The 25,591-nt window shown below is 41.0% G+C and overlaps 1 protein-coding gene across 3 annotated transcripts in view; it reads left to right on the top strand.

Moving 5' to 3' along the window:
* FAM81A (family with sequence similarity 81 member A) overlaps positions 1-25,591 on the top strand; it is a 128,900-nt gene that overhangs the window by 62,272 nt on the left and 41,037 nt on the right. For 2 of the 3 annotated variants that reach the window (XM_036107063.2, XM_036107062.2), the window contains 2 exons: positions 3,566-3,633; positions 4,911-5,184. In XM_036107063.2, coding sequence (XP_035962956.1) covers positions 3,587-3,633; positions 4,911-5,184 — 321 coding nt within the window. In that variant the 5' untranslated portion in view covers positions 3,566-3,586. Of the gene's footprint in view, positions 1-3,565; positions 3,663-4,910; positions 5,185-25,591 lie in introns of all 3 variants that reach the window. The other variant, XM_036107064.2, reaches the window with a different exon arrangement.

Genomic DNA, 25,591 nt, shown 5'->3' with positions numbered 1-25,591 from the left:
TAAAGCTGCCATTATCAAAATCATGTATCATTTTACATTAAGTGATACTGTAGGTATTTCTACCCAGTGTCATCTTACTTATTTTTTTAAAAGATTTATTTATTTTAGAGAGGGGAAGGGCAGAGGGAGAGGGAGAGAGAGAATCCAAGCAGACTTCCCACTGAGTGCGGAGCCCACAGCAGGGCTCTGATCTCACTACCCGGAGATAATGACCTGAGCCAAAATCAAGAGTCAGATGCTTAACCACATGAGCCACCCAGGTGCCCCCAGTGTCATTTTACTTATAAAAATATAATAAGAATCCTCATAATCACAATTAATTATTTTGGTTTAGATAATAGCATTTCCCTTTACTCTTCTGTGAACTCCCAAACTCTATTGATATATTGCATATTTTGGGCATTTTGATTTTTATTTTTATTTTTTTTTAAAGATTTTATTTATTTTTTGACAGAGAAAGACACAGTGAGAGAGGGAACACAAGCAGGGGGAGTGGGAGAGGGAGAAGCAGGCTTCCCACCGAGCAGGGAGCCCGATGCGGGGCTCGATCCCAGAACCCTGGGATTAGGACCTGAGCCGAAGGCAGACGCTTAACAACTGAGCCACCCAGCCGCCCCTGATTTTTACTTTTTCTTATTTTTTTCAACACTTCTTCCCTCCTTGCTTTACCTACCTGTCCCTTCCCCTAAGTTCCCCAAGTTTTTTAAACTCATAAACTGGGGATTAATATTATAACAGCAAAACACAGCAGAGTCAGACTAGTATACAACTCAGATCTGCCTAATAATGTTGTAGGCCAACTTGTAGTGCTAGAGTTCAGATTTATAAATGGTGCAGGAACCGATAACCATAGGCAGGTCAGCCAGAATTGACAATGGAAAGATCTGGAAATGATCTTTGAGAAGTTATGTAGCCCAGTGACTTATTTATTTTTAATCCTTAATTCTTTGCGATATAGATCCCATTGTTCTGGCAAAGAATCATGGTACTAACCAACCAAGCAAGCTCACAAACAAATTCTCACCACATTTCATGAAGAGGGCACCCATACTGAACAGACCTCAGTATGTGTTGTGAACTCATGCCATGTGACATTTCCTGTCCTAGAGAGTGCATAGTGCTTGGTAGTAGGTTTGTTATTGAAAAGCAGTCTCAGCCAGTGAGTGGTGGATAGACTCCTTTTTCAGCAAGGTGATGTGGCTGGGCTTCTGTAGCTCAGGCAGGAAAATTCCAGAGGGATGAAATGACCTTCAGCAAAGGGGATTCCAAAAGTGTCCATTCATTTACAAATATTATATTGAGTGGCTGTTTGGGATGCCATCTCAGTAAAGAACTATACTTTATAACTAAAACATCCTCTAATGCTTTCATTGCTGATACTGGCATGCAAGTCATGCTCCCATTAACAGACAGGTATGGAGTCTTCTAGGTCAGCTTTATGTCTATTAAGATTTTTTTTTTAAAGATTTTATTTATTTATTTGACAGAGAGAGACACAGCGGGAGAGGGAACACAAGCAGGGGGAGTGGGAGAGGGAGAAGCAGGCTTCCCACCGAGCAGGGAGCCCGATGTGGGGCGCCCCTATGTCTATTAAGATTTGAAATGTGCCCTGAAGGAGCATGTAGTTTAGTAGGGGAGACAGACTGTTAAACAGCTAAAAATAATAGAGTGTAATAGGTAGTATAATAGAGTGTAATAGGTAGTATAATTTGTTCCTTTCCAGGTCTCTGTATCGAATAAAGTGCTGAAGAAATACAAACAAGGGAGCCATTTTATTGAATTGAAGCGCAGGTGAGGCCTTAAAGGATGAATAGGAGTTTTCTAGGCAGGCAGGGAGGAGAAGGGTGTTTCCCATAGAGCTCATGGACAAAGGTGTGAAGGCAGAAGAGTCATGATGTATTCAAGGACAGTGGTGGCTGGAGTGGCACCGTATGGGGCTGGAAGAATGGACTGGGCCAGAGTTTGCTGGGAGTGTAGAAAGTAGAGGTGAGGGCTTCTGGGTGGCTCAGTCATTGAGCCTTCGGCTCAAATCATGATCCCGGGGTCCTGGGATCGAGCCCCGCATGTGCTCCCTGCTCAGCAGGAAGCCTGCTTCTCCCTCTCCTACTCCCCCTGCTTGTGTTCCCTCTCTTGCTGTGTCTCTCTCTGTCAAATAAATAAATAAAATCTTTAAAAAAGAAAAAAAAAGAAAGAAAGTAGAGGTAATGTTGGAGTATTGAGGAAAGAAGGTGTGGAACAATCTGTCTATCCTCTACTTTGGGAAATCCTACTCCTTTTCATTAGTTGCTCTCTGACCTAGCTGCTACCCAGGAGAAAGTAAAGCTTCTCCTTTTTTCTTCCCTGTGTGTTTTTGTTCATAGCCATTTATCCCATTGTCTTATGGTTGACTTAGATACCTATCTTTCTCTGTAGGCTGTGAAGTCCTGGAGGGGTCAGGATTTTGTTGTATATATTTAGGTTACTACTCAGCTGCATCTTAGATGCCAGATAAATGTTTCTTGGATCGGGCTACTCCATAGATTAATATCTCAGCTAAGGTATATTACAACTTTAAAATGGTAAAGATTCTGTGATTCTAAATCTTAACATCTTCCACACTGGCCTAATTTCATGTAGTCTATATGACAGAGATGATTATCTTAAGAACTGAAGAACTCCTCTGGCATCATAACTTGTTTGGCATGAATCACTTTTTTTCTTAAATGTAATTTGTTTAAATTCAAAGTTCTTTGTCTAGGAAAATGAAATGTTCACATTTTGAAACTCTAAAAATAACACACTGGAAGAGTTGATGCCAAAACAGTGGTTTCAATCAGAAATGCTCTCTGAATCCAGCATCTAAATGAGAACTAATTACTGAATCAGATCACAGTTACTAGGCATTCATTGTTTTAAGGCAATTAGCAGCAGTACTGAGAAACCTAAGTTAACGAAATATTTTAAAAACTCTCCAGTTTTGCTCAAATTTCTAATGTGTTGGGATGGCCAAATGTTCCTCATAGGCGAGATATAATATGAATGATGATATTTTATAATAAAGTTTTAATGAATATCAATCTCATTCTCTTCGTGGATAGATAGGCTCCCCTAAATCAGATCTGATTGATCATGTATTTTTTGATTTATGTTAATTTAGAAATAAGTGCTCTTAATTTGCTATGGAATTTGCTAAATTTGCTGAGATCAGATTTACTAAGGTAGTTTCCTACCTTACATGATTGAATAAAGCCTTTAAAAAATTATCTTGTTTCTGTAAAAGAGGTTTCTCAAGCTTGAAATGCAGTTACAGGGGGAGGAAATTTCAAGACAATCTGCTTAACAGTCCTCATTAATCTGTCTAGCAAGGCTTAGCAGTATTAATTTTGATTTTGCTTGATTCTTTTCTCCTTATTTGGAAACATTTGCTGTTTATTTCATGTATAGGATATAAGACATTTAATAATATAACTGATCGGTATGTCAGTATGATTTATGATCCACTTAGTAACTTAATAATGAGCTTTAGACATCATTTAAATTCCAGATATAAACTGTTAAATAATTTAATGCTTATTTTTTTCAACAGATGTGAATTATTAAAACGAAAATGGCCCAACGGAGCACTGCATTTCCTTCTCTCGTCACCGAGGAAAGGTATAATATATGGAAAATATGCATCTAAGGTATACTTTTCCTTTCCACCAATCCCATGAGGGCTGCTAGTGGGTGTGATGGTTATTATAAATGAAGGCTTGTGGCTGTTACGTTATCCAGGGCTGATTTTGTTCAAGGGCAAGAGAAGTGCAGTTGCATCCCTCTCCAGCATCCAATTTGTAGGATCTGCTCAGTGATAGTGAGAAGTGGAGACTTCATAATAGCCTTACAGTACAGCTGTACTTCTGGTCCCTAGGAAAATGCAACTCTGGAGGCTCAGGGGCTAATGTCCCACTAACCCTTTTAAACCAGAAGTTGTAGGTTGGAGGGTCCATAGACCAGAATTGGCGCATGGAAGCACATTGTTGGGCCTGCATTATCTTAAATAGTTTTTAAATGACTTGTTAACATTTAAAAATCAGGTGATTTCACATACAAGCCTGAATTTCCCGCTTTTCTTGAAATACGAGATAATCTGGAAAAACAGACCTGCATTCCCAGATGGCCACTTGCGGATGGAGCAAAACTGTGGCTGCCTTTAATGGAGGAATGCCCTTTCCAGGTCTCCAAAGTCCCTTCCCTGTGTATCATATGTGATGTATGTCATTCATTTATGTCACCTGCTTGACCCTTGTAGGCATATGAGTTTGTTGTTATGTTAAAAAAACTGCTGTAGGGGAATGGAGGAGGAGGGCATGTCAGGAGACTTTGTGAATAAGCTTGATCTTTATAGATTTTTCTTTAAAGATTTATTTATTTTAGAGTGAGAGAGAGCATGCGCATGTGCGAGCAGGGGGAGGGGCGGGGAGGGGCAGGGGGATGTTAGGAGAGAGAGAGAGAAAGAGAGAAAGAAGCAGACTCCCCGCCGAGTGGGGAGCCCAATGCGGGGCTCCATCTCACGACCCTGAGATCATGACCTGAGTTGACATTAAGAGTTGAGACGCTTAACCAACTGAGCCCCCCAGGCGTCCCAATAAGCTTGGTCTCAATAAGCTTAGATTGGAATTGGGCACATCTCAACATGCCCAGTTCCACCAACCTCTTGCTTTTGGAGGTCATGGAGCCTGCTACCAGCACAGTTGAGGCTCTGGGTATGATTGTTTAAAGGTGCCTGGCTCTCCAAGAAAACTCTTCGTGGCAGAAACCCTGCTTCAAACCCCATTTAGCTTGTAGGGAGAGATAATTTGCATTTCCTTCTCTGGGCAGTCTTGAATCTGGCCTTTTGAAAATGACTTTTTCCCAATGAACAACCCTAGCAATGTGGTTCCCTCCCACAGGCGAGTTAGAACCATGCCCCGACACAGCCAGTCCCTGACCATGGCACCCTACTCATCTGTAAGCCTCGTGGAACAACTGGAAGATAGGATCCTCTGTCACGAGAAGACAACTGCTGCCCTCGTGGAGCACGCCTTCCGGATTAAGGACGACATCGTCAGCAGTTTGCAGAAAATGCAGAACAAAGGGGGCGGTGACCGCTTGGCCAGGCTTTTCTTGGAGGAGCACATCAGAAACATAACTGCCATCGTGAAGCAACTCAATCGGGATATTGAGGTGAGTGAGGTGTGTGAAAGTCAGCGTGGCTGCCTGCCTTCCCGCAGATGGCTCCTTCCCCCCGCGTGGGGTCAGCAAGTCGAGGGCCCGCCTCCCCAGCGGTAATGCATTCAGACCAAAGCTTTCTGCCTGTGTGTTCTAGTGATCACCAAGGAAACAGCTGAGCAAATATCCTAATTAAATGTATTGCAGTATTTGATAGCAGTTACTGTCAGTGTTATTTATGTTTAATCTAAATTTACCTTGCTGGCTATTAAATCACTTTGTTTTGTTTGGCTCTCAATGGAGAGAAAGAAGAACGAGTCAAATAGTTTCTCTGTGAAACCCTTCATACCGATGAAGATAGCTATTAAGTCAATTACTAGGTCAGCCTTTGCTGCTTCAGATTAAATGTTTCTAGGCCATGATGATTATATATAATACAGTTTATTACTTGAACAGTTTAAGGATTTGAATTGCTTCTCAGACTTTCCTTTTATTGCTTTATTTTTTTTTTTCTCTGAAATGAGCGCAATAAAAAGCCAATATTGTCAAAATTTTTAAGATTCGTAAATTGACTGCTATCTACTGAACAATCACAGGGACCACACAGTTTCACTCAGAAGCTTAAGATCATTTAGGGCCTGGGTTTTCATTACTGAACACTGGTAATGTCCTTCACCTGTAATTTTTAAATATATAAATCAGAGGTATGTGGACAGATTAAGGAAAACCTTTGTTTCAAGTCATGGAGATTGTATCTGAATTATGCTTCCTGAAACTTTCAGTGTCAGATTGTGTTTATTTATTTTTTAACAGCTCTATTGAGGTATGATTTATAAGGCACAAAAATCTACCCAGTGTAAGTATATAATTCAATATTTTTAGAAAATTTATAGAATTGTGCAACCATCAACACGATTCAGTCGTAGAACATTTCCATCACCCCGAAAATTTGTATAGATCTGTGTGCAGTCAATCCCTACTTCTACCCAGGGTCCCAGGCAACCACTAATCTGCTTTCTGTCCTAGATGTGCCTTTTCTGGACATTCCATATAAATGGAGTCTTACAATATGAAGTCTTTTGCGATTGACTTTTTTCACCTAGCATAATCATTTTGAGGTTCAGCCATGTTCTGGCATGTATCAGTGCAGGCAAACCTCAGAGATATTACAGGTGTGGTTCCAGATCACCACAATAAAGCGAATATTGCAATACAGCAAGTCAAATGAATATTTTGGTTTCCCAGTGCATATGAAAGTTATGTTTATACTATACTGTAATCTATTAAGCGTAGAGTAGTTATGTCAAGAAAATGTGCATAACTTAATTTAAAAACACTTTATTGGGGGCGCCTAGGTGGCTCAGTCAGTTAAGCGTCTGCCTTCAGTTCAGGTCATGATCTCAGGGTCCTTGGATTGAGCCCTGCATCGGGCTCCCTGCTCAGTGGGGAGTCTGCTCGTCCCTCCCCCTCTGCTCCTCCCCTCCACTCATGCTCTCTCTCTCTCTCTCAAATAAGTAAATAAAATCTTAAAAAAAAACAACAACCCACTTTATTGCTGTTGGGCTCCATGCTGGGCAAAGAGCCTACTTAAAAAAAAAAATTAAAATAAATAAATAAATAAAAATAATACTAACCATCATCTGAGCTTCCAGTGAATCATAATCGTTTTGCTGCTGGAGGGTCTTGCCTTGATGTGGATGGCTGCTGACTGATCAGGGTGGTGGTTGCTGAAGTTGGGGTGGCTACGGCAAGTTCTTAAAATAAGACAATGATAAAGTTCGCTGCGTTAATTGGTTCTCATTTCATGAACAGTTTTTCCATACATACGATGGTGTTGATACTATTTTACCCACAGTAGAACTTCTTTCAAAAGTTTTATCAACTAGGTTTATGTCCTGTTCTAAATGTTTTGTTGTTGTTTCGACAGTCTTCACAGCATCTTCGCCAGGAGTAGACTGTACCTCAAGAAACCACTTTCTTTGCTCTTCCATAAGAAGCAGCTCTTCATGCTTTATCATGAGACTGCAGCAATTCAGTCCCATCTGCAGGCTCCACTTCTAATTCCAGTTCTCTTGCTATCTCCACCACATCTGCAGTTACTTCCTCCCCTGAAGTCTTGAACCCCTCAAAGTCATCCATGAGGGTTACAATCAACTTCTTCCAAACTCCTGCTAATTTTGATATTTTGACCTCTTCCCATGAATCACAAATGTTCTTAACAGCATGTAGAATGGTGAATCCTTTCCAGAGGGATTTCCAGAAGGAATCACTATCAATGGTAGCTCTAGCCTTATGAAATGTATTTCTTAAATAATAAGACGTGAAAGCTGAATGTACTCTGTGATCCATGGACTGCAGAATGGATAGTGTGTGAGCAGGCATGAAAACAACATTTATCTCATTGTACATCTCCATCAGAGCTCTTGAGTGACCAGGTACACTGTCAGTGAGCAGTAATATTTTGAAAGCAATCTTTTTTTCTGAGCAGTAGATCTCAACAGTGGGTTCAAAATACTCAGTAAACCATGTTATAAAACAGATGTGCTGTCATCCAGGCTTTGTTCCACTGACAGAGAGCACAGGCAGAGTAGACTTATCATGATTTTTAAGGGCCCTAGGATTTTCATAATGGTAAATGAGCATTGGCTTCAATTGCAAGTGACCAGCTGTATTAGCCCCTAACAAGAGAGTAAGCCTGTCCTTTGAAGTCTTTTTGTTTGTTTGTTTTTTGAAGTCTTGAAGCCAGGCATTGACTTCTGTCCGGCTATGAAAGTCCTAGATGGCATCTTCTTCCAATAGAAGGCTGTTTCATTTATATAGAAAATCTGTTGCTTAGTGTAGCCACCTTTATTAATTATCTTAACTAGATCCTTCTGGATAACTTGCTGCAGCTTCTACATCAGCACTATTGCTTCACCTTGCATTTTTATATTATGGAGACAGCTTCCTTCCTTAAACCTCATGAACTAGTCTCTGCTAGCTTCAGACTTTTCTTCTGCGGCTTCCTCACCTCTCAGCCTTCATAGAATTCATAGGATCCAGTCCTGCTTTGGGCTCTGCACTCATTGCAGAGTCTGCTTAGGATTCTCTCTCCCTCTCCCTCTCTCTCTGCCCCTCTCACTCATGCTCTTTCTCTCTCTAAAATAAATAAATTTAAAAGAAAATAAAAAATAAAGTGAGAGATGTGCGACTCTTCCTTTCACTTGAACACTTAGAGGCCTGATTTCAATATTGTTGTGTCTCAGGGAACAGGGGAGCCCGAGGAGAGGGAGGGAGATGGAGGAATGGCTGGTTGGTGGAGCAGTCCGAACACACACTTACACGGGTGCGGTTTGGGGTGCCAAAACAATTATGATAGTAACCGCCAGAGGTCACAGATCACCATACAAATATAATAATAATGAGAAAGTTTGAAATATTGTGAGAATTACCAAAATGCAACACGGAAACATGAATTGAACAAATGCTGTTAGAAAAATGGCAGTGATAGACCTGCTTAATGCAGGGTGCCACAGACCTTCAATTTGTTTTTTTTAAAGATTTTATTTATTTATTTGACAGAGAAAGGCGCAGCAAGGGAGAGAACACAAGCAGGGGGAGGGGGAGAGGGAGAGGGAAAAGCAAGCTTCCCGAGGAGCAGGGAGCCCGATGCGGGGCTCGATCCCAGGACCCTGAGATCATGACCTGAGTCAAAGGCAGACGCTTAATGACTGAGCTACCCAGGCGCCCCAGACCTTCAATTTGTAAAAAAAAAAAAAAAAAAAAATGCAGTATCTGGGAAGCGCAATAAAACAAGGTATGCCTGTAGCTTATTTCTTTTTGTTTCTGAGTAATATCCTATTGTATGGCTATACCCCATCTTGCTCATCTATTAATGAATAGATTAATGAATTGATGAACACGTGGATTGTCTCCAGGTTTTAGCTATTATGAGTAAAGCTGCCATGAATGAACACTTGTGTACAAGCCTGTGTGGACATGTTTTCATGTCTCTTGGGTAAATTACTAGGAGTGGAATTCCTGGGTCTTAAAGTAAGCTTATGTTTAACTTTTTTTTTTTTTTTAAGATTTTTATTTATTTATTTAACAGAGAGAGAGCGAGAGAGCACAAGCAGGGGGAGCAGCAGAGGGAGAGGGAGAAGCAGGCTTCCCACAGAGCAGGGAGCCCGATGTGGGGCTCGATCCCAGGGCCCTGGGATCAGGACCTGAGCCGAAGACCCTGGGATCAGGACCTGAGCCGAAAGCAGACGCTTAACCAACTGAGCCACCCAGGCGCCCTGCTTATATTTAACTTTTTAAAACATAGCAAAATAATTTTCCAAAGTGGCTATACACATTTTACAGTCTCATCAGCAATGTATGAGATTTCTCATTTCTCCACATTGTTATCATCACTTGGTATTATCTCTCTTGGATTATAGTCATTACAGTGGATGTGTAGTGGTATTTCACTGTAGTTTAATTTGCATTTCCCTGATGACTAATGATGCTGAGCACCTTTTCATGTACTTACTGGTCATTTGCATGTCTGCTTTGGTGAAATGTCTACCCAAGTCTTCTGCCCATTTTTTAAAATTAATTTTTAAATTGTGGTAAGGTATTTACCACTGTATGCAACCGTAACTATAACCTACTTCCAGAACTTTTCAATCATCCCAAACAGAAACATTTTTCCCATTCCACACTCCTCTCAGCCCCTGGTAACCTCTGTTCTGCTTTCTGTCTCTATGAATTTGCCTATCCTAGGTACGCCATATAAGTGGAACCATATAGTATTCTTTTGTGTCTGGGTTATTTCACTTAGCTTGATGTTGTGGCATGTATTAGAACCCATTTTTAAATTGGGTTATTTGTCTTATTACTGAGTTGTAAAAGTTCTTAATATAGTCTAGATACAAATCCCCTATCATATATGTGATTTGCAAATATTTTCTCCCATTGTATTTTCATTTTCCTAATGGTGTCTTTTGAAGTACATTTTTTTATTTTAATAAAGTCCAGCTTACCAGTTTTTTCTTTTACAGTTTGTACTTTTAGTGTTTAGTGTTGTGTCTTAAGAACTGTTTGCTTGGGGTGCCTGGGTGGCTCAATTGTCTAGTGTCTGTCTTCGGCTCAGGTCATGATCCCAGGGTCCTGGGATGGAGCCCCACATCCGGCTCCTTGCTCGGCGGGAAGCCTGCTTCTCCCTCTCCCACTCCCCCTGCTTGTGTTCCCTCTCCCGCTGTCTCTCTATCAAATAAATAAATAAAATCTTCAAAAAAAAAAAAAAAAACTGCTTACTTAACCCATGGTCAAAGATTTTCTCCTATGTGTTCTTCTAAAGCTTTAGTTTTAGTTCTTACAGTTAGGTTTGTGATCTACCTTCAGTTCCTCTTCATGTAAAAAATGAAATACAGGTCTAAGTTATTTTTTCCCCCATATGGATACCCAAGGAAAAGTTTCCCATTTGTCCCTTTGTTGAAAATCAATTGACCATAAAATATAAGGGTTTCTTTCTGGATTCTGCTGATCTGTATGGTTTTCCTATGGCAATACCACGTTGCCTTAATTAATTTCTAGCTTTACAGTACATTTTGAAATCAGGTACTTTGGTCCTCCAACTTTGTTTTCTTTTTCAAAATTGGTTCGGCTTTTCTAGGGCGGTTGCATTTTCATATAAATTTTAGGATCAGCTTGTTTTCTGTAGAAAAGCCTACTGAAAAATTCTTTGTAATTATATAATTATTTTAATTATTACATAATTATGAAAAAATTTAAGTGTGGAAGAGTTCTGTGATACACATTGGTGAAAGTAAATCTCTTTCTTAGTTGCAAGCCTCCTGATATTTTGACAGAAATTGCTTTGAATGTAGAGACCAATTTGGGGAGAATTGTTATCTTTGCCATATTGAGTCATTAATCATTGCAGAGAACCAACTCTCAGTTTTATTCATTTTTTTCTCTTGCTTTTCTGTTTTCTGTTTCATTGATTTGAACTCCATATGATTTCCTTTTTTCCCGCTTGCTCTTATTTAGTTTGCTTTTCTTTTTCTAGTTTCTTAAGGTGGAAGCTTAGGTAATTGGTTTGAGATCTTAAGCCTTTTCTGATAATGGTGTTTAAAGCTATACAGTGTCCTCTAAGCACTGCTTTAGCTGCTTCCCATGAATTTTGGTATGTTGTGTTTTTGTTTTTATTCAGTTGAAAATATTTTAAATTTCCACTTGTGACTTAATTTTTGGCTTATGTGTTATTTATAAGTCTGTTGTTTAATTTCCAAAGGTTTGGGATTTCCCAAAACCTATTTCTATTGTGGAGCTATAATTTAATTCCATGTGGGCGGAGAACATACTTTTTATATTTTTGATCTTTTTAAACTTATTGAGACTCTTGTTCTACTAATTATTTAAGTCTCCAACTCTTACTGTTGAACTATCTTTTTCTCCTTTCAATTCTGTTAGTTTTTGCTTCAAGTGTTTTGGGGTTCTGTTGTTCAGTGCATATACATTCATAATGATATATTAACCTTTTTTTTTTTAAAGATTTTTAAAATTTATTTATTCATGAGAGACAGGGAGATAGAGAGGCAGAGGCAGAGGAAGAAGCAGCTCCCCGCTGAGCAGGGAGCCTGATGCGGGACTGGATCCCAGGACCACGGGATCATGAAATGAGCCGAAAGCAGATGCTTAACCATCTGAGCCACCCAGGCGCCCCGATATATTGACCTTTTTATCATTATAAAATGTCTCTCTTTCGGGGCACCTGGGTGGCTCAGTCGGTTAAGTATCTGCCTTTGGCTCAGGTCATGATCCCAGGGTCCTGGGATCAAGCCCCACATCGAGATCCCTGCTCAGCAGGGAGCCTGCTTCTCCCTTTCTCTGCCCCTCCCCCTGCTTATGCTCTGTCTCTCAAGTAAATAAAATCTTTAAATAAAATAAAATAAAATGTCTTTCTCTATAGTAATATTTCTTATCTTAAATTCGATTTTGTCTGATATTAATATAGCTATCCCAACTCTTTGATGGCAACTGTGTACACAGTTGTTTTTTTTTTTTTTTTGGTGGTAATTCTCACTTAGCTTATACCTAAGTGAGGTCCTGGTGTACCACATAGTTACCAACTTTCGCTATTACTTGAGATTCTCACATACGTTTACCAAGGACAGGGTTTCACTCGAAATTTTACCCTAATTAAAATACATTTGTCTTCAGGGTTCTAAAATGTCTGTACTTATGATGTTTAAAGAAAAGGATTATTCTTTATATCTGTTATTCAGGGGATGTATTGGATCTTTGTTGTTTTGGTGACTGACAGTATCCATCCAATTTCTTTTCTTTTCTTTTCTTTCTTTCTTTCTTTTTTTAGAGAGGGAGAGAGGGCGAGGAGGATGGGCAGAGGGAGAGGGAGAGAGAAAATCTTAAGTGGGCTCCACGCCCAGCACAGAGCCCAACATAGTGCTCCATCTCATGACCATGAGATCATGACCTGAGCTGATGTCAAGAGTCAGGCTCTTAACCGACTGAGCCACCCAGGCACCCCTCCAATTTCTTTTGGTTACAGAAACTTGAGTTCCTTTTGGTATTTCCTTTTCTTTCATTGGTTACAAACTGGATGGCTGTTCATCAGGTGCCTTATCACCTTTTTAGCTAGAGAGGATTGGAACCCATAAATTAAGCCAGAGCATTGAGACTCTCACTCCCTGGAACTTGAAATCTGAACAGAGCGATCCCAGGAGTGGAAACGGTTGGAGCATCTTACCTGCAGCAGCTGTGTCTGTAGGACGCTGGCCAGTGTTCCTGCCCCCTGAACTCTAGGAAGCACCTTTTATGTCCCTTCCAGTCTGGACCCCCAGCTGCCCTGTTGGTCATGTGCCTCTCTCCCCTAATCCTTCCAATAAATTCCATCTTTTCCCCTAAGTTTGCTCAGAGTCAGGTTTCCATTGCCTGCAACCAAAGAACTCAAGTGACATCAGAAGGGCATAGGAAGTTTAAAAGATCACTGTAGATAATCTACATGTTTTTGGAAGGTGGTGTTGGTATTTAGAATGATCTTTCCAGTTTTCTTTTTGTGTGCTAAAGCAGTTTTATCCCAGAGGCTGAATAACTTGCCAACCCCAGGTTGGCATCTTTACTAAATTGAAGAACCCCAACTTAAGGATTTCAATTTTGGAAAAGGGTAGAGATATATTAGGGGGCTGATATCCTTGCTGTACCCAAATCTAGAGAGGGAGATAGATAAAATCGAAGCAGTTGGGGATAGATCATGATTCTCACATTCCCATCCCCTTAACCAATGGCAAAGAAGTGTTTCATAAACAAATATAAACACCCCTATGTTTCATGTCAGAAAATACTGTGACCTCTCCATTCTTTCCATGCCCAGCATTTCCCTGGAGGTAATCTGCTAGCTTCCCTTTGCTCATGTGGGTGGTAGGCAGACTGGAGACTGGAGCCAACCTATTCTGGCAGTACTGTTCTCAGGTAAAAGCATAGAATGTAACTGTGCCCTTAGAAAATCCTGGACTTGGAGCACCTGGCTAGCTCAATTAGTGGAGCATGGGACTCTCGATCTTGGGGTTATGAGTTCAAGCCCCATGTTGGGCGTAGAGCTTAAAAAAATAAATGAAATTTAAAAATTAAAAAAAAAAAAGAAAAAACAAAACAAGAAAACCCTGGCCTTAATTTTTGCTGTCATCGTAAAAGGTGATAGTGCTTTGGCTGCAGCTGTGGGGCCAAGGAATAATTTCCTCTTTGGTAGCTGCTATGTACTAATACAATGATCAAAACCATTTTAAAACATAATTTCTAAGCTCAGTGAAGCCCTAAATGCTATTTAATAGTTTTTTTCATTATAAGAAGACCTCTCTGTCAGCTCCTCCTTTGCCTTGAATTCCCTGTCCCTAAAGGTACCCTGTGCACCCAGCTCTTGCCACTGTTACCACAGCATTTACTGAATAGGACTGGCATTGTTTCTTTACAAGTCTGTTTCTCCAATAGATTGTGAACTCCTCAAAAAGAAAGAAACCTTGTCTGAGTCATCTATGTATTGTCCAGCACAGTGTTTGGAGCAAAATGCCATGAATGCTTATTAAGTGAATAAATGCCCAATTCATAGTGAGGCCAGTTGCAGATTTGCTGGTAGCAGAAAGAGGAGAAGAGACCCTGGAGTCATCTGTGCAGAATGCAACCTTCTCAGATGAGGCATCCAAGGCCCAGGGAAGTGAAGGCACTTGTCTGAGCTCTCAAGGCCAAGAAGTGGCAGCGCTGAGACTAAACCCAGATTGTTAAAATCCAAAAATATGTTCCTTTTCCTCTTGGAAGCTCTTCTAGAACTCTGATCTTAGATAGCCAACTCTCAAACGTGACAGGGAGTGCTTTTCAACCATTCTTTGCTTTCTGAGTATCTCTACCCCTTCAGGAAGAATTTCTTCATGAAAGTAGGTAATTCCAGCTTTAGTTCTCACTGAGTTCTCTCCCACCCCATCATTCCTTTGATGCAAGTTCATTAAACTGCTCCATTATAGTTATTAGCAAACATCCCTGCAAATCCAGTCATCAGTCCTGTAGGCTTTTGCTAATTGTTTTCCTTAAGATGTGTTTTTAAAATGTGATTTTTGAGCGATTTACAATGTAGTGAGTTTTAAAGTAATTTCAATTCTGCTGTTTTTCCATCCAAAACACGTTGTATGTAATGATTATTCTTGTCTGAACCAGACAGCACTCTTTTCCATTTACATATATTTTTGGATTTGTGGTTTTGCAAATGAAAAGATGATTTCCGTTGTAGAGAGGAAAAACTGAGTAAAATCTGATTCTGATAAAAATGTACTTTGCATGTATGAGCATTTACTTTTTATAACTGGTAATAACTCTATATCATTGTAAAGTAACAGAAGGAAGTTTGGAAATTTAATAGACTCCAATATGAAACACTAATTATATGGTTTTATATATATTATGAGTCCAAGCATGTTTACCCAAACATAACTAAAATTAGGAGGCTTGATGAGATATCAGAATTGCCACATTGTAGCCAAAACTTGTTAAAGCAAAACCAGGGTGTAGATTAAAATTTAAAAAATACTAAAAGGAGTCTTTATAAGTAGTATAAAATTGGGATGGTGGGTATTATGCAAAGGCAATATTTGCATATTTAAAGAAAAGAGGTGTGAAGATATTCAAACCATATTTAAATGACATGAGAGATATATTTTTGACTATAGATTCTTTTTTTCTTTTTTTTTTTAAGTAGGCTCTATGCCCAGTGTGGGACTTGAACTCACAACCCCAAGATCAAGAGTTGCATGCTTTACCGACTAAGCCAGCCGGGTGCCCCTTGTCTTTAAATTCTTTTTTCCTTTTTTTTTTTTTTTTTTTTTTTTTTAAGATTTTTAAATTTATTTGAGAGAGAGAGAGAGAAGGAACGTGGAGGGGGGCAGAGGGAGAGGGAGAGAGAGAATCTCAGGCAGACTCCCCACTGAGCATGATGCCCAATGTGGGGCTCGATCCCCAATATGGGGCTTGATCCCAGGACCCTGAGATCATGACCTGAGCCAAAATCAAGAGTCAGACACTTAACGGACTGAGACACCTAAGTGCCCCCTTGTCTTTAGATTTTTTTTTTTTTTTTTTTGAGATTTTATTTGAGAGAGAGAGAGAAAGCAGTAGAGGTGGGAAGGTCAGAGGGAGAAGCAGACTCCCTGCTGAGCAGGGATTCCAATGTGGGATTTGATCCCAGGACTCTGGGATCATGACCTGAGCTGAAGGCAGTTGCTTAACCAACTGAGCCACCCAGGCACCCTTGTCTTTAGATTTTTAATGAATTTCTTCAGTGAATTGCCTGGTTTTAAAATTATTCTTATTACTGGTTTACATTTGTTTTTCAGTTCAATAAATAAAATTTTACTGGGTATTTGTTTTGTTAAAATCTGTCCCCGTGGATGATTTTGTATCACAAAACTAAAGCTGTAGCCATCTCAAGATGTAAAGTTCACTCCAGACTCTTAATAGAGCTATTCAAATTGAGGTATGTTAATACTGTATCTTGGCAAATTTGCCTTGATAAGTCTTTATGATTCTCTGTCATGTGACTCTGATCATAGTACACAGGAAGAAAAGTAAAATATATTGTCAAACTAGCCTATGTGATCCTCAAGAGCTAGAACTGGATCTTAATTTTTCTATTATTAGCACCTACCACACTGTCTAGCACATAGTAGGAACTCAAAAAATGTTTCATAATCAAAGGCTCTGGGGGACCCTGGCCCTTCCAAAACCCTGTAATTGCCCATATTTTATCAGCAGATTCCAGTATCAAAACAGATGACTCTTGTGTGCTAGTACACAGTAGGTGCTTGATAAATGTTGAATGAAAGAATCTATTGTTTTAATGCATCCCCACCCATTGTCTCCGTTGGCAGTTTGCCTTATGATGTGGAGTATGTTATCAATTATTTATTCCTTGGAAACATTCCACAAATAATCGTCATCATTGTAAATTTAGAAGAGGTAATGTGGTCAACTATGAATTAAACATGTCTAGATTATCTGTATTGTCTTTAAGATTTTATCAATCTCCAGAGGCCGACTCCTGATAAGCAGTCCACGGCCCTCTTGTTGGTGGTAAGCTTCCCCTTCCGTGACACTTTGATGGCTTGGGAAGTGGTTGAGACCCCCCATGCTGAGGGTTTTCACTGTGTCTTTAGACTTTGGGGAGCCAGGCAGTGGGGTCTGCTACCTTGCTGGGCGGGATCGGCAGACCTACTCCTGATTTCCACGTGCTCAGGCTTCATAATGTCTGTCTGGTGTGGGGTGGCTTTGACCTAGTTAGGTTAGGGGAAACTGTGTCGGGCCCTCGCCTGTTGATTCGATTGTACAGGATTTGCTAGTTTAATAATCTGCAGATGGGCTACTGGAGAGTTTTCCCTGAACTCAAGTGATACTGCAGAGTTGTGCCTTATTAGCTTGTCACAGCAGAGGTGTGGACAATCATGTTAGCATATAGTTGGATGCACAGATGGAAACTTGGTTTAGTGTGCATCTAGCACCGTCAGCAAAGAGAGTCTAGGCTGCCGGACTTCATATATTTTATCTAAACAGGGAATTTCAGCCCGCAGCTGTGATCTTGTCCCATTGAAACAGGTTTATCAGCAGAGGGACTTTGATGTTATCTGTATTAGTCAGGGTTCTCCAGAGAAACAGAACCAATAGGTGATTTATTTATTTATTTATTTATTTATTTATTATAAGGTATTGGCTCACATGATTATGGAGACTGAGAAATCTTACCATCTACCATCTGCTAGCTGGAGACCCAGGAAAGCCAGTGGTGTAGTCCTGAGGCCTGGGAGCCAGAGAGCTAAGAGTGTAGACTTTGGTACAAGTTTGAGTACCAGAAGTGCTGAGGGGCAGGACAAGATGGATGTCCCAGCTCAGGCAGAATGGGAATGCCACCTTCCTCCTCCTTTCTGTTCTACCATGGCTCTCAAAGGATTGGATGATGCCTACCCACTTTGGGAAGGACATCTACCAGTTCAAATGCTAATCACTTCTGGAAACACCTTCACAGACACACCCAGAAATAATGTTTAACTAGTTATCTGAGCATCCCTTGGCTCAGTCAGGTTGACATATAATTAACCATCCCATTATCAAAATTCAGTTTGTTTTGAGTCTACCCACTAGATGTGGCTTGTCGTGTGACTTGACTCTAGAGGGAGAAAACAGTGAATTGAATGCAGTTTGAGTATTTATTCAGTTCTGTTGATAGAGTTTTTTCAGTGTAAATTAACAAATTGGTGTTCTGCTCTCTGCCCTTGTCACTAATACATTTAAGCTTGCCCAAGTCCATCTTTGAGGGCCTGATTACCTCTGGACACTGGCTAAATATAATCTCTGAGACTTGAATGTGGAAGACCAAGTCCTAGAACACAGAGCTAACGTAATTGATCTCTGTTGGGAGCCAGGCATTGTTAGGAGCACTGGGGTTACAGTAGTGACTAGACATGCAAGGCCCCTGCTCTTCGGCCTGCTGCATATTCTAGTAGGGTTTATAGCCAGTAAACACTAAGTAACCAAGGTAATTTCAGCCTCAGTCCGGTGCTCTGGTAACATGAAGGAGAGTGATTGTGGGGCTGTTCCAGGAAGAGGGTGGGTTAGGTAACGTGTGAACTGAGATTTGAGTGACAGAGGGGGCCAGCCAAGCCAAGGTGGTAGTGTGGGGGGAGGAGACACACAGGGCAGAGAACATTCCAGAGAGAGGAAGCTGCAGATTCCAAGGCCATAAGCAGAAAGAAGCTTGGCATATTTGAGGAGCAGAAAAAGGACCAATGGGATTGGAGTGTCATGGAATGAGTGGGGCAGGTGGGTGGGGTGTGTGGGAATAGGACCAGATCTTTAGCCTTGGAAGTTATGATGGGAAGTCTGGAGTTTGGAAATGGGAAGCCATTATTTAATTTTAAGCAAAGGGACTTAATTCAAACACTTGGTTCTAGGGAAAGATTAGTGAATAAAACAGACAAAAACCCTTGCCCTCCTGTTGCTTACAGACTGATTTGTGTTTCAAAAAGATCACTCTGCCTACTATACGGGGAAGAGTTGTAAGGGAACAAGAATGGAGGCAGGGAGATGGATTGGGGGCTGCCGTGGCAGTAGAGGGCCAAGGTGATTAGGATGAGAGGAGTCATGGTAGAGATGGGGAGAAGTGGATGGGTTCTGGATCTGTTTTGGAGGTAGACCTGACAGGACTTCTGGCACATTGAAGGCACAGAGACTTCGTTTAGGACTTGGCAAATTGTAGGGACCCCTTGAATGTCCATATGGAAATGTCAAGAAGGCAGTTTGATATGAAGCTGGAACTCTGGGAAGTTTTAAGTCCTGTTGTAAAGATGAAAAAGCCATGTAGGGAGATACTATGTTATGAGGCCCCGCCCTGTTGTAGTTGGGCCTTTCTCCAGGTGATACTGGAGTTATACTTTCTTTTCCAAATCCTCACAAATCTGGGAAGAGTTGGAGAAGGAGAAACAAGCAGAGCTGTTTCTTTCCAGGCCATCCGTAGGCAATACTAACTTGTCTGGGTGGGCGAGGTCCAGGGGTGGGCATGGGTCCATATCACCTTTGGATGCACAGCATGATACAGTGTCGTAGGGCTCATACGGGAGCGCCATTTCCTACTGTCTTCAGGAAGGGAGATTTTGTAAAGATAGGTCATATCTTCGAAAAAATAAATGAAGATTTGGGATATCACTTTTTCCAAGTGTCTCTTTGCTCTGTGAAACATTACTGTATGGTTTTAGGCCATGCACTTACCACTCTGTAGTCTGCTGCTGCAGCTGAGTTCCCTCCCTGAAGGCAGGCCTGGGGCACAGCACATGATGGACATGCAGAGAATAGGTTCTTGAGTTGAATCGACAATAATGGAGTGGCGATGATAGAGTAGGGATGTAACCTTTTTAAAGTAAACACATCACTTTGATACATTGTTCCAAAATGACAAATTAGGGAACCTGACTGGCGGTACGGAGGGTCTGTTTTTCCGAGGCTTCATCAGAGACTTCTCTAATACCTTGTGTTTTCACATAACTTTTCAGTAACGTGAATACTGCATTAAGTTTTGATGTAATTCTTTTCCATATTATTCAAAGAAAGCACTCCTGATACAATATCTTATTCATCTGCTTAAGAATTCTGGAAGTTAAATGGGCTTTTCTTATTTGTAAGCATTAAAACACACTCACACACACTTTTTTCTGGTTATAAAAATAATGTAAGGCCTTTGTGGAAAATACAGAAAAAGAGGAAGCAAACATAATCCCCCTCTAGAGAGTAGCAAAACGTTAATATTCTAGTATTATTTTATGTGTATCTTATACACAGCTGGAATCATGCTGTATATTTATTTTGTACCCTTTCTTTTTGCTTGATATTAAATTGTACACATTTTCTCTTATTTTTAAAAGCTCTCCACGAACTTCTTTTTTTTTTTTTTTTAAAGATTTTATTTATTTGACAGAGAGAGACACAGCGAGAGAGGGAACACAAGCAGGGGGAGTGGGAGAGGGAGAAGCAGGCTCCCCGCGGAGCAAGGAGCCCGATGCGGGGCTCGATCCCAGGACCCTGGGATCATGACCTGAGCCGAAGGCAGACGCTTAACGACTGAGCCACCCAGGCGCCCCTCTCCACAAACTTCTAACTGGTTGCACAATAATTTATAGATACCTTGGAAAATACTGGGTATATCTTACTAGGAAGATATCTTTGTGTATACGTTGTCAGTTTTGTTATTATTTCCTTTAAGATTAATTTCAAGAGCTAGAGTTACTGGATCAAAGGTTATGAACATTGTGAATATATTTTGATGGATCATGTCCCAGAAAGATGTATCAGGAAGGGCCAACTGTGCATTTTTAATTTCGACATACATTTTAGTATTATAAATTAAGAATATTTGCTTTTTTAATATAAGAAAATGGTATGATTTTTTAATTTTTAATTTTCAGTAGACTTCATTAGTGGAAGTGTAAGCTCACAGCAACACTGAGCAGAAAGCACGGAGTTCCCATAGACTCCCTGTCCCCACCCTTGTAGAGCATCCCCCATTATCAACACACCACAGTGGTGCATTATCATGGTATGACTTTTATTTTCTGTTTCTTTGCTTACTAGAAAGATTGAACCTTTAAAAACCGTGTTGTTTAATTATTTTTCACACCCCTTTTGTGGATTGCTGTTCATTTTATTTGCTTAGTGATTTCTTGGTTGAGAGACAACTCAGATGAAGTAGGATTGGTTATAGTCTTTGTCATTTCTGTAGCATCTGATGCAGTGTTCTTCCAGGGGTCTGTGGGCCTTGAACTTCTGCCTTTCTGAGCCCATACCCTAGCTTTGGCTCTCTGGGGGTGGGGCCCAGGGATTTGTGTATTTAACAAGCCACCTGGGGATTCTTATGCACCCTAAAGATGCTTGAGAACCCCTGGTCTTAAGCCTTATAATAAACAAAGGTTTGAAGCATTACATATAAAAAATACGTACTGCTTTCTATAAACTATAACGAGTAAGTGTTACTTCCTATGAAAAGGCAACACCAGCGCCTTTTCATCAGTGGGAGAGTGTCAGAACCAGATTAGTCAGATCTGAAGTTTTCTTACAAGAATGTGTTCAGATGACTAACGTTTTGTCATTCACAGGTATTGTAGCTGGTTTGCATTCTTCTTAATAGAGCTTTCTTCATTCAGAAAAAACTGGAAACTATAGCAAATAACAGATAGGTCTAGCAGTTCCAAATTCCTCTCAGTGAAATATTCTGTTTTACTGTCACTCCCATCTCTACTGGCTCCAACTGGGTCTCCAGTAAGGAAAACACAAAGGCCTCACATTGCTAATTTCTGCTTTTTTACCAGGGAGTTTGAAAATCCTAAAAAAATGTATGTAAGTGCAGTTGTCTGCATACTTAAAAAAGAAGAGTTGAGAAAAGGCAGCACAGAAACAACTTAGGTACATCTGTGCACACGTCTGTATGTTGTGCTGTGTGCGCCACAAGGGTGGCTACCCTCTGTCACCATGCGAGCTGTTCCAGTGTCAGCGACTGTATCCCCCAGGCTGTGCCTTCGTATCCTGGTGATGTACTCATTCCATACCTGGAAGCCTGCGCCCCCCACTCCCCTTCATCCCTTTTTGCCCATCCCCCACCCCTCCACTGCGGCAACCATGTTTGTTCTTTACTTATGGGTCTATTTCTGCTTTTTATTTGTTTGTTTGCTCGTTTGCTTTGTTTCTCCACTGTGAGGACACAGTGAGAAGGAAGGCAGACAGCCATCTGCAAGCCAGGGAAAGAACCCCCCCGCCCCCGCCCCGGAACAGACTGTGCTGGCACCCTGATCTCAGACTTCCCAGCCTTAGAACTTCGAGAAATAGATGTTTGTTGTTCAAATGCCACTCAGTCTATGGCATTTTGTTCTTGTAGCCCCAGCTGACTAAGACAGGACGCTTAGGAGATCTGGGTACGGCATAAAATTTCTCCCTCGAACTTAAATTTTTTAAAAGTCAGTGGATGAGCTAGAGGCAAGGATGATTACGTGCATGAATTAGTTGCCCACAAGGCAAAGTAGAAGAGATGCTGGAACATCAGGGCCAAATACAAAGAGAGAGAAACCATGAGGGGAAAGAGAAGACTCAGGGGACAGATCTAGGGCATGTGAGTAATTGGAGTTCCAGAAGGAGACAAAGAAACAGATGGAGAAGAAACAATAGCTACATAGAAGAATAATCTGAGACAACAGATTGAAAATTTCACTGAGTTCCAGGTAGAATTGAAATTTAAAAAAAAAATCCACACTTAGGTACATTCTGATAAAACTGAACTCCAAAATAGAGGAACAAAATCTTACAAACTTCTAGGTATAAGGAGCCGAGAAGTGTAGAGAGGAAGAAGCACCAGACCTGTCAGTCTCGAAGTTCACTGGGAGGAAAGGCCTTGAAGTCAAGAATTCCATACCCTTTCAAATGATCCCCACCCTTCGGGGTGAGGGAAGGAGGATTATCAACATGGCAGGGATTCAGTCTTCATCCAAGCACCTGATCTAAGGGAAGTGTTAGGGAGTCTACACAGAGACCCTAAGATAGGGGAAAATGAAAAGGAGAAGCCCAAAGGTAGTCAGTGATCCACAAAACAAGACCTAGAGTATTTCATGTAAATGGCTATTGAAGGATGCCTGGGACTGGGTAACAGAAGCGCTGAAAAAAGAAGAAAAAATTATTGAAATAGAAGCGACATTTTACAAGCAAAATTCTAATTATAACCCAACTAGAAGTCCCAAGTTATTTTAGCAAAGCCGAGTTGGGGTGAGGGAAGAAAAGTAAAATCCTTCCCAATAAGCCATCTGGGTTGGAGGGTGAAGGAGGGTGGGCGTGAGGTTTGCTGAGTGTCTCGTTTGGAGGAGGGGGAGGACCGCGCGGGAACAGAGCCTGGAGTAGACGAGTGTGGTTATGGATGCGGGGAAGGGAAGGGAGACATTCATGGAATAGCAATGGCCAGGAACATTCCCCAGTTCACAAGGGGAGGGAGGACGATGAATGGCAACCTGATTAAACCGGTCAAAATAAGGAAAAGGAGCGAGGAAGCAACATACATTGTCTATATAAAGTGAGATGAAAGGTCGAATGAAAACGCAAACAGAAGGCAGTGTCGTGATCGAAGGCATTCTGTGGAGCGAGAATAACTGTGGCTTTGGGCAAGCTACTTAATATCTTCGAGATTTCGCCTCCTATGAAATGGGGATAGTAATGGTACCTGCTTCAGAGGGTACTATGTGAGGGTTAAGTGGGTTAACATACCTACAGCATGCAGAATAGGGCCTGGCGTCCAGTTAGACCAAGCAGGTGTTTGCTCTCTTATTTATAGAGCATGGTCACAATGTTAATGTTAGGCGAGAAGAAACAACATTAAAAGCACCACATCAGAAGAGAAGGTTATCGTGTAATGGTTACGGCCACTTTTATCACAAATCTGTATGTGCCAAATAAGATGGCAGCTAAATACATAAGATGAAAAGTGTTAAAAATGTAAGGAGAACTTGATGAAAATATTTTACAAGGGGGGAATTCATAAAACATCTTTCACAGATGGAGAGAACTACCAAAAATAAGATCTAGAGAGAGTGAATAATGGAATCAGCAAACTCAGTCTTAACAGACAATATTGAACCTTTTGTTCCTGCAGTGTTTTTTTTGCATGAAACATTTAATAAACATGTGCCACAAAGCAAACCCTAATACATTCAAAAAATTAAACATACCACAGACCATATTTTTGATCCTAAGCCAGTAAAAGTAGAAATAAATAAGAAAAATGACCAAAAAACTTACCTGCTTGAAAATGAAAAAACACAACTCTAATCCTTAGATACCTCAATGTCATCAGATCAAAGAGGAATTCAAAACTGAAAACCGTAAAAAGGAAAGCACTTCACACCCAACCTATGGACACAGCAAATACTGTTCTAAATAAAGTCTTCATTATGAAGGAAGACATAAATAAAGGAACTCAATGCTCATCTTGTAAAATAGCTAAAAGAGTGAGTCAACCCAAAAGGAAGCAAGAAGAATGTAAAAATATGAAGCTGACGTTAATCAAATAGACGAAAATGTTTAAATGGTTGAAACGGAAAAGATACAAGAAATCAAGAGCTTCTTTGCAAAGGGGAGGGAAGGTGGTGGTGGTGAGGGCAGCGTGAGGGACAGAATCAAGGTGGAGAAGGGGAGACCGGGAAGGAAGGCATGTACGAAAAAATAAGGAAATAGAAGAAACGTCTCCTGTGACCTAGGACTCAGGTTCTCCAGTCTGTCTGTCCGTCTGTCCGTCTGTCTGTCTGTCGTGCTTCAGCTTAACCTCTTTCCTTTTTGGGGGGCAGCATGGCAGAGCGGTTACAGTGTAGGTTCTGGAGCCAGGCTGCTGGGTCAGTCCTGGCTGGTCACTTGCCGTCCATGTGACTTTGGATGTATCATATCAGCTGCTTGTGCCTCAATCCTGGCCCGTAACACGGGGGTCCTGAGAGCGTGGATTTGATTTGGTGCATGGCAGTGTGCAGCAGCACCAGGCTCCTCTGTCTGGTACATGCTCAGTAAACAACCAGGGGTGTCCTCACCATCCCCATCTCCATCATTCCTTCGAGGATTCCCAGGATGGATGCTCCACGAGGCCACACTTCCGCTGGGCCACCTGATCTTCGAGCAGTTCTGCTTTCATTTAATGCCTTTCTAAGAGACACCATTCTGCCTTTCCAGCATAAATACTGTTCTCAGATAAGTGCTAGAAGAAGATCAGCATTTGCTGTCTTTGCTATATGCTAGGCATTATAAGTGCTTCCTATGTTTTATCTCATGTAACATTCACAGTGCCCTGAAGAGTACAGTCACCATTACTATGAACAGATGAGGACAAGGAAGCTAAGAGAACTTTACACACTTGCCCAGGATCACACAGCTAGAGGAACTGAATTTGGACCTGTTTGACAACCCCTGCCCATCCCTGTCCCTGCTTGCTCTTAATTTTTTGCTTCCTGATAAATTTAGGGAGTGTTCACTTAAAGCAGTGACTACTGAAAAATAGCCTGGGGTGGTAGAAAGAGCTCTGAACTGTATAGCAAATGTCCAGGGTCTTAGTCCTAGTCTGAGCTTTGCCCCGTCCTACAGCAGCAGGAGAGGTGGGGGGGGGGGGGGTGTGCTCCACCAAGTCACGTGACATCCAAGTCTCAGGGTTTTTAGTGGCAGATTAAGGGACTGGGTCTGTGTGAGATCTCTGAGGTCTCTCTAAGCCCCTGCTTCTCTGTATACGTGTATATCAGGTGGCTGTTAAAAAGGAGCCTCTTATGAATGCAGTTAAATGTTCTTATTTTTGCCAAAAGTATAAAATGCTTTTGTGGCAGCATGTACATTCTCAGATGACCCTCTT

The sequence above is a fragment of the Halichoerus grypus genome, chromosome 8, assembly GCF_964656455.1.
Source record: "Halichoerus grypus chromosome 8, mHalGry1.hap1.1, whole genome shotgun sequence".
NCBI classification, from domain to species: domain Eukaryota; kingdom Metazoa; phylum Chordata; class Mammalia; order Carnivora; family Phocidae; genus Halichoerus; species Halichoerus grypus.
Note: the sequence above shows the minus strand (reverse complement) of the source record. Positions and strands in the feature narration are given on the sequence as shown.